The sequence below is a fragment of the Aquila chrysaetos genome (genome assembly GCF_900496995.4).
Source record: "Aquila chrysaetos chrysaetos chromosome W unlocalized genomic scaffold, bAquChr1.4 W_unloc_7, whole genome shotgun sequence".
Taxonomy (NCBI): domain Eukaryota; kingdom Metazoa; phylum Chordata; class Aves; order Accipitriformes; family Accipitridae; genus Aquila; species Aquila chrysaetos.
In genome coordinates this window covers 206,865-218,504 of record NW_024470327.1, presented here as the reverse complement: position 1 = coordinate 218,504, position 11,640 = coordinate 206,865, and the positions used below count along the sequence as shown (strand labels likewise).

The window sequence follows — 11,640 nt, the reverse complement described above, 5'->3', positions numbered from 1 at the left end:
TCAATTGTATTTTATAGTTTGTAGGCAATAAATGGGCACAAGCAGAATATGTAGTTTCTTCTGATAAGACATCCTGTAACTCAAGTAAATAAAGGATGTGTAGATAGATTTGTGAAAACACAGAAAAACAGACATATGGACTCAAGGACGAGTAAAATTGAGAACACAAGTAAGAAGATAAGGAGTGATTTGTTAGCATGAGAACAGCATTTTGGGGGTCAAAGATTATTTGACATGAAAGATACGAGAAGAACAAAGGAAAACCAGAAGTTTAATGTGAAAATATTGAAAAGTGTGACTGGAGGAAAACGACAGGGTGAAAAGTGCAGCCAGAGGAAGACTACTGACTTCATCCCTTGCAGATCCCCGAAGGCCCCTCCTAACCACAAGAGACGCGTGCAAAGTGGGGGGTGGTCTGGGGTGGAGTTATGTTAATAGATACCTGAAATATTAAAATAACCCCTTTGAAACGCCACAGACACAGTGTATAAAAAGGCGAGTTCGGGTATAAGCGGTGCGCCTCTGGTTTTGACCATGCGCCCAGCGCTGTTTGCTTTTGTCCTCTAATAAACTTGTAAAATTCATGAAATTCAGCGTGAGTGCATTTCTCACAAATTGGTGACCCCAACGTGATCACCTTGTCTGCAGCGACTCCAGAGGACCATGAACAAGAGGCGCCCTGTTGATTTCAGCGGCTTGGGAGAGGACCCTCGGAAGCCCCTCAGAATACAGGTGAAATTTTTCAGCCATATTATAGGGTAAAGGCAAAGACGGAGCTCCCTATCACCACGGTTGCCCGTAATTCTTGTGCACGAAGACCCGAGTAAGAAAAGGACTGTAAGTATTATTCGGTCGGGCGGGATTGAGGTTGGTGAGTGTGTGACTGAGACGTGGGCCAGATGGTCTCCGGACCTATGAAGTGAGAGCGGAGCCCTTATAACTGCGTTTCCAATCTCCCGCGAGGGACTTGGCCGGTGAAGGGGTGAAGCGAGTGGACTGGAAAGAGTGGACCTCGGGAACATGGGACAGGGGTCAAGTAAACAGACAGGTCCCAGGAAGGAAGAGAGCAAAAAGGTACCTACGGATATACCCCCAGACAGTCCTCTGGGGATTAAATTATCTAACTGGGATAATAGTCCCTGTACTAAGGGGAAAGACAAAATAAAAATGATACATTATTGTATGATCAAGTGGACGAAAGAGAAGATTAGACCCGATAATTTGTTTTGGCCCCTATACGGGTCCTTTGAGGGGTGGATATGCCAGGCTTTAAACGTTTATGTAAATAGTAAGGAGCCCCTCGATCCAGAAGAAAGTGAATATGCCTCATGCTGGAAAGGGGAAATATGGCCAACCGGGGTTAATATACTAAAACTTAAAGAACAACAGGAGGCAGACAACTCTAAACGATGGGACCCATTAGACCATTTACCTCCTCCATATAATCCAGTCCCAGGGGCATCTTCACAGGAGGGAGAAGAGGCAGATGATGCCTCCCCAGAGAATATGGGGGCAAGTGATGAGGGAAGATACCGGGGTAGGAGGGGAAGAAGGGTCCCCCACACTACACCTACGCAAGCCAGGAGACGAACTGCCAACATAATGGTAATAGGTGAGGTTAGTGATTTGGAAGAAGGACCCCCTAAAAAGGATGTGACCCTATTTCCATTACAGGAAGTTCCTTTGCGGGGGGTGCAAGGGGGTATTGGATTCGTCAATGCCCCACTAACCTCCATGGAAGTGCGAAATTTTAAGAAAGAAATGAAAGGTCTCTTAGACGACCCCCTGGGTTTGGTGGAACAATTTGACCAATTTTTAGGTCCAAATATATATACCTGGGAAGAAATGCAGTCTATTATGGGAATTTTATTTTCTTTAGAAGAAAGACAGATGATCCGAGTAGCAGGAATAAAAATATGGGAAAGGGAAAACCAGCAGGGACCCTCAGGGGAACAAAAGATGCCGATAGCTGCCCCTAATTGGAACCATAACGAGGGGGTTGGAAGACAGCACCTGAATGATTATCGAAACCTAATAATTAAGGGTATTAAAGAAGCGGCGCCTAGGGGACAGAATGTAAATAAAGCTTTTGATAGTCAGCAGGGAAAAGATGAAACGCCCACTGATTGGCTGGAAAGGCTCCAGAGGAATATGCAACAGTACTCAGGCATAGATCCGATGAGCCCTGCAGGACAAACCCTGCTAAGGGTAAATTTTGTGACACATGCCTGGCCAGATATCAGAAAGAAGCTAGAAAAGTTAGAGGATTGGCAGGATCGAGGGCTGCAGGAGTTGCTGTGAGAGGCACAAAAGGTATACGTACGGAGGGATGCTGAAAAGGCAAAGGCAAAGGCTAAGATTATGGTAGCGACTATGTGAGAGTCTAATTCTGTGAGACGTCCTGAGGGTGCTAAGAAAAACAAGAACCAGGGACCGAGTGCCCTGAGACCAGGCTGAGTTGGGCCACCCGGCTCACAACCCCAACGAGCAAGCGGACAGAAGGGGCCAAATAGGGAGCTTGAGTGCTTTTATTGCAGAAAATCAGGACATTTTAAATGAGAATGTCCTAAAAGGGCAAGAGATCTGAGGACCTTTGCGGAGGAACAACAGGACTAGGGGTGTCAGGGGCTCTTCTTCCTGGGGAATGAACATCGGTTTGAGCCCTTGATAAAATTAAAGGTAGAACCCCAGGAGGAAACATTAGAATTTCTAGTGGACACAGGGGCAGAGCGCACCTGTGTTACCCGAATTCCAAAAGGGTGTGAAGAAAGTAGCGAAACTATAAAAGTATTGGGGGCAAAAGGGGAGGGATTTAAGGCATCAGTAATTAAAAATATAATGGTGGAAAGTAAGACCCGTATAAGGGTAGGGGATTTATTAATAGTTCCGCGGGCTGGATGTAATTTGCTAGGACGAGACTTACAACTTCAACTGGGGATAGGGGTAATGCCAGAGGAAGGACGAATGAAAGTAAGAATATTGCAGTTAACCTCGGAAGATGAGGCACAAATTAAACCCGAAGTCTGGGCCACCGAAGACAACAGAGGGGGATTAAATATTGACCCCATAACAGTTAACATAGAACACCCAGAATACCCCATTAGGGTTCATCAATACCCTATTTCCAAGGAAGGGAGAGAAAGATTAAAACCAGTCATAGATGGACTAATTCGGAGTGGGACTTTAGAACCATGCATGTCTCCTCATAATACTCCTATCTTACCAGTAAGGAAAGGGGACGGAAGCTACTGACTGGTCCAGGACCTAAGAGAAGTCAATAAAAGGACCCTGACCCAATTCCCCATGGTATCCAATCCCTACACCCTCCTTAGCCATATCCCACAAACTCACCAATGGTATAGTGTAATTGATTTAAAGGACGCCTTTTGGGCTTGCCCGTTAGCCGAGGAAAGCAGAGATATATTTGCCTTTGAATGGGAAGACCCTGAGACCCGCCGTAAACAGCAACTGAGGTAGACAAAACTACCACAGGGGTTTTACGGAGTCCCCCAACCTGTTTGGGCAAGCCTTAGAGAAATTATTGCAATTTTTTTCTAATAATGAAGGAACGTCAATTATCCAATATGTGGATGATTTGTTAATTTCTGGAGAAACCCAAGAGGAAGTAAGGACAACTACTGTTGCCCTCCTGAATTTTTTGGGTTAAGGGTTTCAAAAAAGAAACTGCAATTTGTAAAGCAAGAGGTTAAATACCTGGGACATTGGCTAAGTCAAGGGACCAGAAAATTGGATCCTGACAGAATAAAAGGCATTCTCTCTATCCCTCCCCTGACTTCAAAAAGAGAAGTGAGAAAGTTGTTAGGCTTATTGGGATATTGTAGGTTATGGATTGATGGGTATAGCAAAATGGTAAAATTTTTGTATGAAGAATTAACAGCAGGGGACCAGGTAATATGGACTGAAAAAGATGACCAAAGACTGGAACAGATTAAAGAAAAACTAAGTAAGGCCCCTGTCTTAAATTTACCATCATTGATGCAACCCTTTCAACTATTTCTGAATGTGGAAAAGGGGGTGGCTTATGGAGTCCTAACCCAAGAGTGGGGGGGTTCTAAAAAAACCCGTGGCCTACTTATCCAAATTACTAGATCCAGTAAGCAAAGGATGGCCAATATGTATTCAAGCCATAGCAGCCACAGCAATGTTGGTTGAAGAGAGTCGAAAGCTAACCTTCGGGGGTAAACTGATAGTTTATACTCCTCATGCTGTTAGGAATATATTGAACCAGAAGGCAGAGAAATGGCTGACTGACTCCCGAATTTTGAAGTATGAAGCTATATTAATTAATAGTCCTGAACTAGTTATTACTACCAGTACTAGTTTAAATCCAGCTCAATTCTTGTATGGGGACCCTATGGAGCCTCTTGCACATGACTGTTTAGAAGTCATACATTATCAGGCCAAAGTACGGGAGGATCTGATGGAACAAGAATTAGAGGAAGGAGAAAAGTATTTTATAGACGGATCCTCTAGATGCATACGGGGCAAACGCATATCTGGATATGCGGTGGTTGATGGCTCAAAAATGCAGACAATAGAGAAAGGGAAAATACCCTCACATTGGTCAGCCCAATCCTGTGAATTATATGCATTGAATCGAGCCTTACGACTTTTAGAAGGGAAAAAGGGAACCATATTTACAGATTCCAAGTATGCATTTGGTGTAGTACATACGTTCAGGAAAATATGGGAAGAACGAGGGTTATTAAACTCGAAAGGGAAGAATTTGGTACATGAAGAATTAATTAAAGAGGTATTGGAGGCCTTAAAGTGTCCTGAGGAAATAGCGGTAGTACACGTGAGAGGACATCAAAAAGGAGTGTCATTTGTAATACGGGGAAATAATCTAGCAGACAGTGAAGCCAAAGAAGCTGCAGAGGTGGGAGATGAAAAGGTATTACTTATCCTTACCCCTCCATATGAGGATGGGGTACCTCAGTTTACTGAAAAGGAAGAACAAGACGTACTAAACATTGGGGGAGAAAAAGATGAAAAAGGGATATGGAAATTGAAAGATGGAAGGCAGATGTTGTCAAAACCCTTAGCTAGATGTATCCTTGAGAAGATACATCAGAGTACTCACTGGGGAACCCAAGTCTTGTGTGATCAATTCTTGAGAAAATATGGGTGTGTAGGAATTTTTGAAATAGCAAGGCAGGTGACAAATAGATGTATTACCTGTCAAAAGGTAAATAAGAAAATAATGAGACAGGTTCCAGGGGGAGGACGCAGTTTATCATTGCGACCATTCCAGGCGATACAAATATATTTTACAGACCTACCTCCAGAACATCGATGGAGGTACCTTTTAGTATTAGTGGACCACTTGACCCATTGGGTAGAAGCTATGCCTACTGCCCGAGCAACCACCAATGTGGTATCGAAAATGTTATTGGAAGAAATAATACCCCGATATGGATTAATAAATCGAATTGATTCAGATCGGGAAACCCACTTCACTTCCCGAATTGTCCAACAGCTCATGGCAAGTCTAGGGATACGGTGGGAGTTACATACCCCATGGCACCCGCAAAGTTCGGGACAAGTAGAAAGAATGAACCAAACCCTCAAAAGAACTCTAAGCAAACTAATGATTGAAACTCAAATGTCACGGGTCAAGTGCTTACCACTAGCACTATTAAGGATTAGAACCCAGCCAAGGTCTGATATAGGAGTCTCTCCTTATGAAATGATGTTTGGACTACCTTACATGACGGGAACGGGGGAAACAATCAGTTATGAGGGAGGGGAGCAACAAGTTACAAAATATGTACAGATGATTGGAAAAGCCTTACAACATTTAAAAGCTCAAGGAATGTTATCCCAAACAGTGCCCTTGGATTTTCAGATACATACTTGTAAGCCTGGGGACTGGGTGCTGATAAAGACATGGAAAGAACAAACTCTGACACCTCAATGAGAAGGTCCGTTTCAGGTCCTGCTGACTACAGAGACAGCCGTTCATACTGCTGAATGTGGATGGATGCATGCCACCAGGATAAAAGGACCAGTGGAGCCTCTGATTGAATGGACCTTAACAACAACCCCAGGAGATCTGAAGCTGAAGCTGAGTAAACAACCTTTATGAATAGACCTTCTTCTGACAACCTTGTCCCCAGCCCAGGAGGATTCCTTTCCCCAGATCCCGAGGGGCGGGGGGGGGGGGGGGGGGGCACCTCAAAACCCAATCCCCCCACAAACTGGTGGTTCGGGGGTGTATCGAGTAACACCTGGGAACAGGACCCTAGCATTAGCATGTGATTTGGATAAAGCAAGCAACCTTTTGTTACCTTCCTTAAGCTACAGACTTCCCTATATTAAGCACCCTGGATCCGGGCATGTGGGATGGGTTTTATGTGAATGTTTGAATGTTTAAGGTGTAATCAAAAATGGTCTTGTGTGTCATATAATAGACAACCCCACTGTAGGAGATGTCACAGCAATGATGAATATTTAGGCCCTACTCGATTGGAGAGTGCACAAATTGTGCAACTGTTTTGTGGGTGGAAATTATTGATTCCAGAAAATTGGGAAGTCTTCGATAGCAAATGGTATAAAACCTTGGCATGTTGCGCAAAGAGATTCGCATGGAAATTGTCAAACCAAGGGCACCTAATGCAGGGGGCAAGACCAGATTAACCTCTATACTTGCCACAGTGATCCGGCCACGGGCTGCACTCCCGTCGGGCATAGGAAGTGGAAGTATATGTTATACTGGACCCCTGCTACTACTACTGCTCCTAACTGTTAGGGGTAATGCTGCAAACTCTTGCCACAAATGCACTCAATCAATCAAATTGGGGGGGAAAAACATTAACCAATCTTGCATACCATACACATATTAATAAGGTTTGCTATGAGATTCCAAAATTGGAAACTTGCAAAATTGGGAATCTTGAACTTTGGGTAGCGGAAAGCTTAGGAAAAGGGGGAATTAAAAATGGGGTGAGCTGCCCGAGAGGGGAGCAGTGGATTTGTTTCACCAAAGCAGGTCACTGGGACATCTCTGACGGCGGGGGTGTACAAGATATGAAAAAAGAAGAAATAGTAAAAAAATGTGTAAAGTTGATCACTCAACCTCAGATTAAACCCCAAAGCTACAGTGATTTGTATAAAAGTATAAGGAACTTGTTGGAAGATGATTTACAGCTCCCTAGGTTAGGACAGAATTTGTTTATAGACCTTGTAGAAAGAATAAGTAAGGAATTAAATGTAACTAACTGCTGGATATGTGGCAGAGCCCTAATGACAGAAGAATGGCCATGGAAAGGGAGTAGTCTAAGGGTTCAAGATATCCTAAGATGGAACCGTACAAAGGCTTCCTGGGATCACAGACCTGAAGGGTGGATATTAAGTTCCACCGTGACTGGAGGTGAGTGTATCTGGAGAACGGGGAAAGGAAAATTTAGGACTCGAGTAGGCACGTCACCTTGTAAAAGAATGAAGGCAACCAATGGATCTAGTGAATGGCGGTGGCCCGAGGCTCCAGACGGCTATTGGTCCGGACCAAACAACTCCAATTGTACATTTGATAATATGACAGAACTTTTCTGGTGCAATAAAACCCAGGGGAAAGGTAATCCCTTTGAGGGGATAGACGAAATCAAAAGGTATTGGGATAACATTAACAATACCGATATGGAATGGAAAGCCCCAGATGGATTGTTCTGGATTTGTGGTAAACGGGCCTATACGGAGTTATCAAAGGATTGGAAAGGGAGTTGTACATGGGGGATTTTACAGCCAGGGTTCTTTCTACTCCCATTACAACGAGGGGGAGAATTAGGGGTTCCGATATATGATAATTTATGAAGGAACAAAAGAGATTTCATTTGAGGAGCACAAAGGTGGAGAGAGGATGACTGGCCACCAGAGAGAATCATAGAAACTTACGGACCAGCCACATGGGCTCAGGATGGTAGTTGGGTTTATAGGACCCCAATCTATATGTTAAATCATATAATTAGGTTGCAGGCAGTGGTAGAGGCGATTACCAATAAAACGGCTACGGCACTGGAATTGATAACTAAACAACAGTCACAAACTAGAGCCGCAGTATATCAAAATCAGCTAGCCCTAGATTATTTATTGGCCAAAGAAGGGGGAGTGTGTGGAAAATTCAATTCATCAGATTGTTGCCGGCAAATAGACGATAATGGGGAAGCTGTAAAAGACCTAGCTAAAGACATCAGGAAAATAGCTCATGTGCAAGTACAAAAATGGAAATCTATGCTTGATAGTAGCTGGTGGGATGGATTACTGGGTGTTGCGTGGTGGAAGAAGGTGGGGTTCTTCCTTCTGTGTGCTGTAGCAGGTCTTTTCTTCCTACCATGTCTTATACCTTGCTTAATACGACTAATTACTAGTATAGTGCAAGGAATGCAAATTGTTAGCATACCCATGGATCCTAAAAGGGCAAGTCAAAATAATGCTGAAAGAATAATGGTCCTAAAAAGGGTGTATAAAGGAGAAGACCCAATGGAGGAGGCGAAGTTGATTTTCAAAAGGAATGAAAGAATAAAAAGGATTAAGAGAGAGTATAGCTCAAGCCAAATGATGAGGGAAACAGAGGTGGAATTGTGAAATGTATATTGGCTTTTGCAAAACGAGAACACTGAAATTTGCCTAACTACTGCATAAGCTACGTCCCGAAAGGATGTTTGCCTTACTGCCGCTAAATTAAGCCTTAACATGGGAAATATGTAGTTAATACATTCCAGACATCAATTGTATTTTATAGTTTGTAGGCAATAAATGGGCACAAGCAGAATATGTAGTTTCTTCTGATAAGACATCCTGTAACTCAAGTAAATAAAGGATGTGTAGATAGATTTGTGAAAACACAGAAAAACAGACATATGGACTCAAGGACGAGTAAAATTGAGAACACAAGTAAGAAGATAAGGAGTGATTTGTTAGCATGAGAACAGCATTTTGGGGGTCAAAGATTATTTGACATGAAAGATACGAGAAGAACAAAGGAAAACCAGAAGTTTAATGTGAAAATATTGAAAAGTGTGACTGGAGGAAAACGACAGGGTGAAAAGTGCAGCCAGAGGAAGACTACTGACTTCATCCCTTGCAGATCCCCGAAGGCCCCTCCTAACCACAAGAGACGCGTGCAAAGTGGGGGGTGGTCTGGGGTGGAGTTATGTTAATAGATACCTGAAATATTAAAATAACCCCTTTGAAACGCCACAGACACAGTGTATAAAAAGGCGAGTTCGGGTATAAGCGGTGCGCCTCTGGTTTTGACCATGCGCCCAGCGCTGTTTGCTTTTGTCCTCTAATAAACTTGTAAAATTCATGAAATTCAGCGTGAGTGCATTTCTCACAAATATTAACAAAAACCAGTTTTTCAAAAAATTTTACACACACACACACACACACACACAGAGCGACGCAAGCACAAACAGATACACGCACCGCTGCAGGGGTGTGCTCCCCCTCCCTCCCCGCGCTGCAGTCCCGGACCTGCAGGCCAGTAGCTCCACCCGATCGCAGACTCTCCGGCGCCCCGGAGACAGGGCGGGGGGAGGGGGTGGTGGTCTGCAGCCCGGCAACGGGGCCCCCGGAAACTGTGGTGTTTCCCGCCACGGCAACGGTCTGCTGCTCAGTCGTGGCGGCAGCAGCGGCAGGGAAAGGAGGCTGGCAAAGAGGCGGGCGAGAGCGGCTGGCGAGCAGGCGGGGAGCCTGGCGCAGAGGTAGGCTGGCGAGGGGGGATGGTGTCTCTTTTCGGAGAAGATTTCTGTTTGGATCGGTTGGAGTTTTTTTTACTTCTGTCCCCCGTCCTCCCCCTCTCCCGGTCGTTTAGTTTTCCACCCGCGGCGGGGGCGGGCAGGAGTGCAACAGGGCGATTGCGTGGCTGACTGAGAAAGAAAGGCGGGAGCCGGGGCATGGGCACGGCAGGATAGCGACTCGGCAGCTGGGGTTTAGAGACGGCACGGCGCCGGGGACTCCCCTCTCCCGCCCGGGCACGGAGCCGGCAGGGACGCCGCAGGGTCCTAAAGTCTCCCGCCTTCCATCCCCGGGGCGGCAAACCTGGTGGCGGAAGGCGGGAGCAGGGGCAGCCAGGCTCGCCGCGAACTGCGTGGCAAGGGGAGGGATGGGGGGGGGGGCTGCGCGGGGGGGGGGCGGTGCGTGTGCGCGCACGCGCTAGTGCGTGCAGCGGCGGGCCCGGGGCGGGGGTCGGCCCGGGGGCCTGTTTCGGAGGGGGGGCGCGCGCGTGCACGTCTTGAGCACACGACTGTGAGCGGGGCAGCGGGTGGAGGGTTTGGGCTGGGGGGGCCTGTCGCGGGGGGGGGTGCGCACGTGTGTAGGCACGTGCGAGTGGATGCGGTGGCGGGCGGGAGGTTTGGGGCGGGGACCTGTTTCGGGGGGGGGGGGGGTGCGTGCGTGTCTGTGTGAGCGAGGCGGCGGGCGGGTGGTTCCGGCCGGGTGGTGGTGGGGGGGCCTGTTCGGGGGTGCGCGTGCGTGAGCGCACGTGTGGGAGCGCGGCGGCGGGCGGAGGGTTCGGCCTGCGGCCCTGTTCGGGCGGGTGAGCGCGTGCAGCAGCGGGCGGTGGGCGTTCGGGCCAGGGGTCCGTTTTGGCGGGGTGCGGGCGCGCAGGCAGAGGGAAATGAGAAAGAATTGTAACTACGTCGCTAACGCCGCTTTCTCTCTTGCAGCCCGCGTGGTCGGCCGCGTCGACGTCCGGCCTGCGCCCGTGCCTGCCTACGGGCGATGCGCTCGGCTCCCGGTCGGACCCGTCCCTGGGAAAGCAGCAGCCGCGTGCCTCGGCCTGGGCAGAGACCTGGGGCCCCAGGGCCCCAGCCAGGGCTGCCGGAGAGGCGCGACGCACTTCTAACAGAGGGCCGGCGGCGGCTCTGTCACCAGCGGGATGCGTTCGAGTGGTGAGGATGGGCCCAGCGGCCTTAGGTGGCGGTGGGGGGCCACTCCTTCAGTGACGGGAGCCGGGGGGGGGAAACGGCCCCAGGGTGGGCCGGTCAGCCAGCACGGCGGCCACGTGAGCTCCTCGTCTCCGAGGATGCTCGGCTAAAGTCAGCCTCGGCCACGGGGACCGCTTGTCAGGCAGCGCAGCCGACTGACGTTTTTCAGAGGCCTGCGAGACTGCCGTCCCGCGGAGGCCGGCCGTGTCCTTGGAGAGGCTTTCTCGGGACGGAGGCCCGTCCCGGGAAAACGCAGTGGGGTAGGGGGAAGGTGTGGGCAAAAGGAGCATCCGGTGACGACCGACAGGCGGGGAACGCACGAGGGCTGCGCGACCCCTCGGCTGCCCATCATGGCAGAGCTGGATGACCGGGACGAACCGGCTTTTGCTTGAATGTGGGTGGATCAAGAAGAAGCCCTGCCCGGGAGAGGCAGGGTGCAGGGCCGCCACCCGCAGGGCTCTAAAGTCACCCGCCCTCCTTCAGGTGGCTGGGTGGGGGGGATGTGGCCACCGCCACCTCTGCCTGGTCCGCAGCCCCTGACAGCGAGATAAAGAATTAAAAAAAGGCAAGGGCAGGGGGGTGGGGGGGCTGGTGACGTGCGGAAACAGACTCCACAATCAGTGAGATTGTAGAGTAGGTATGTTTATTCAGCGCTGGGCAGCACGGGGGGTAGTCCCACCAAAGTCGTGCG

At 48.4% G+C, this 11,640-nt stretch overlaps 1 protein-coding gene across 1 annotated transcript; it reads left to right on the top strand.

Annotated features, from left to right (window-relative positions):
• Positions 1 to 663: 663 nt before the first annotated feature.
• Positions 664 to 11,232, top strand: LOC115337849 (translation initiation factor IF-2-like). The gene is made up of 4 exons (XM_030006257.2): positions 664 to 732; positions 9,510 to 9,725; positions 9,836 to 10,119; positions 10,689 to 11,232. Exons 1-4 carry the CDS (start codon positions 664 to 666, stop codon positions 10,915 to 10,917), a joined length of 798 nt encoding a protein of 265 aa, XP_029862117.1. The 3' UTR covers positions 10,918 to 11,232.
• Positions 11,233 to 11,640: the final 408 nt, after the last annotated feature.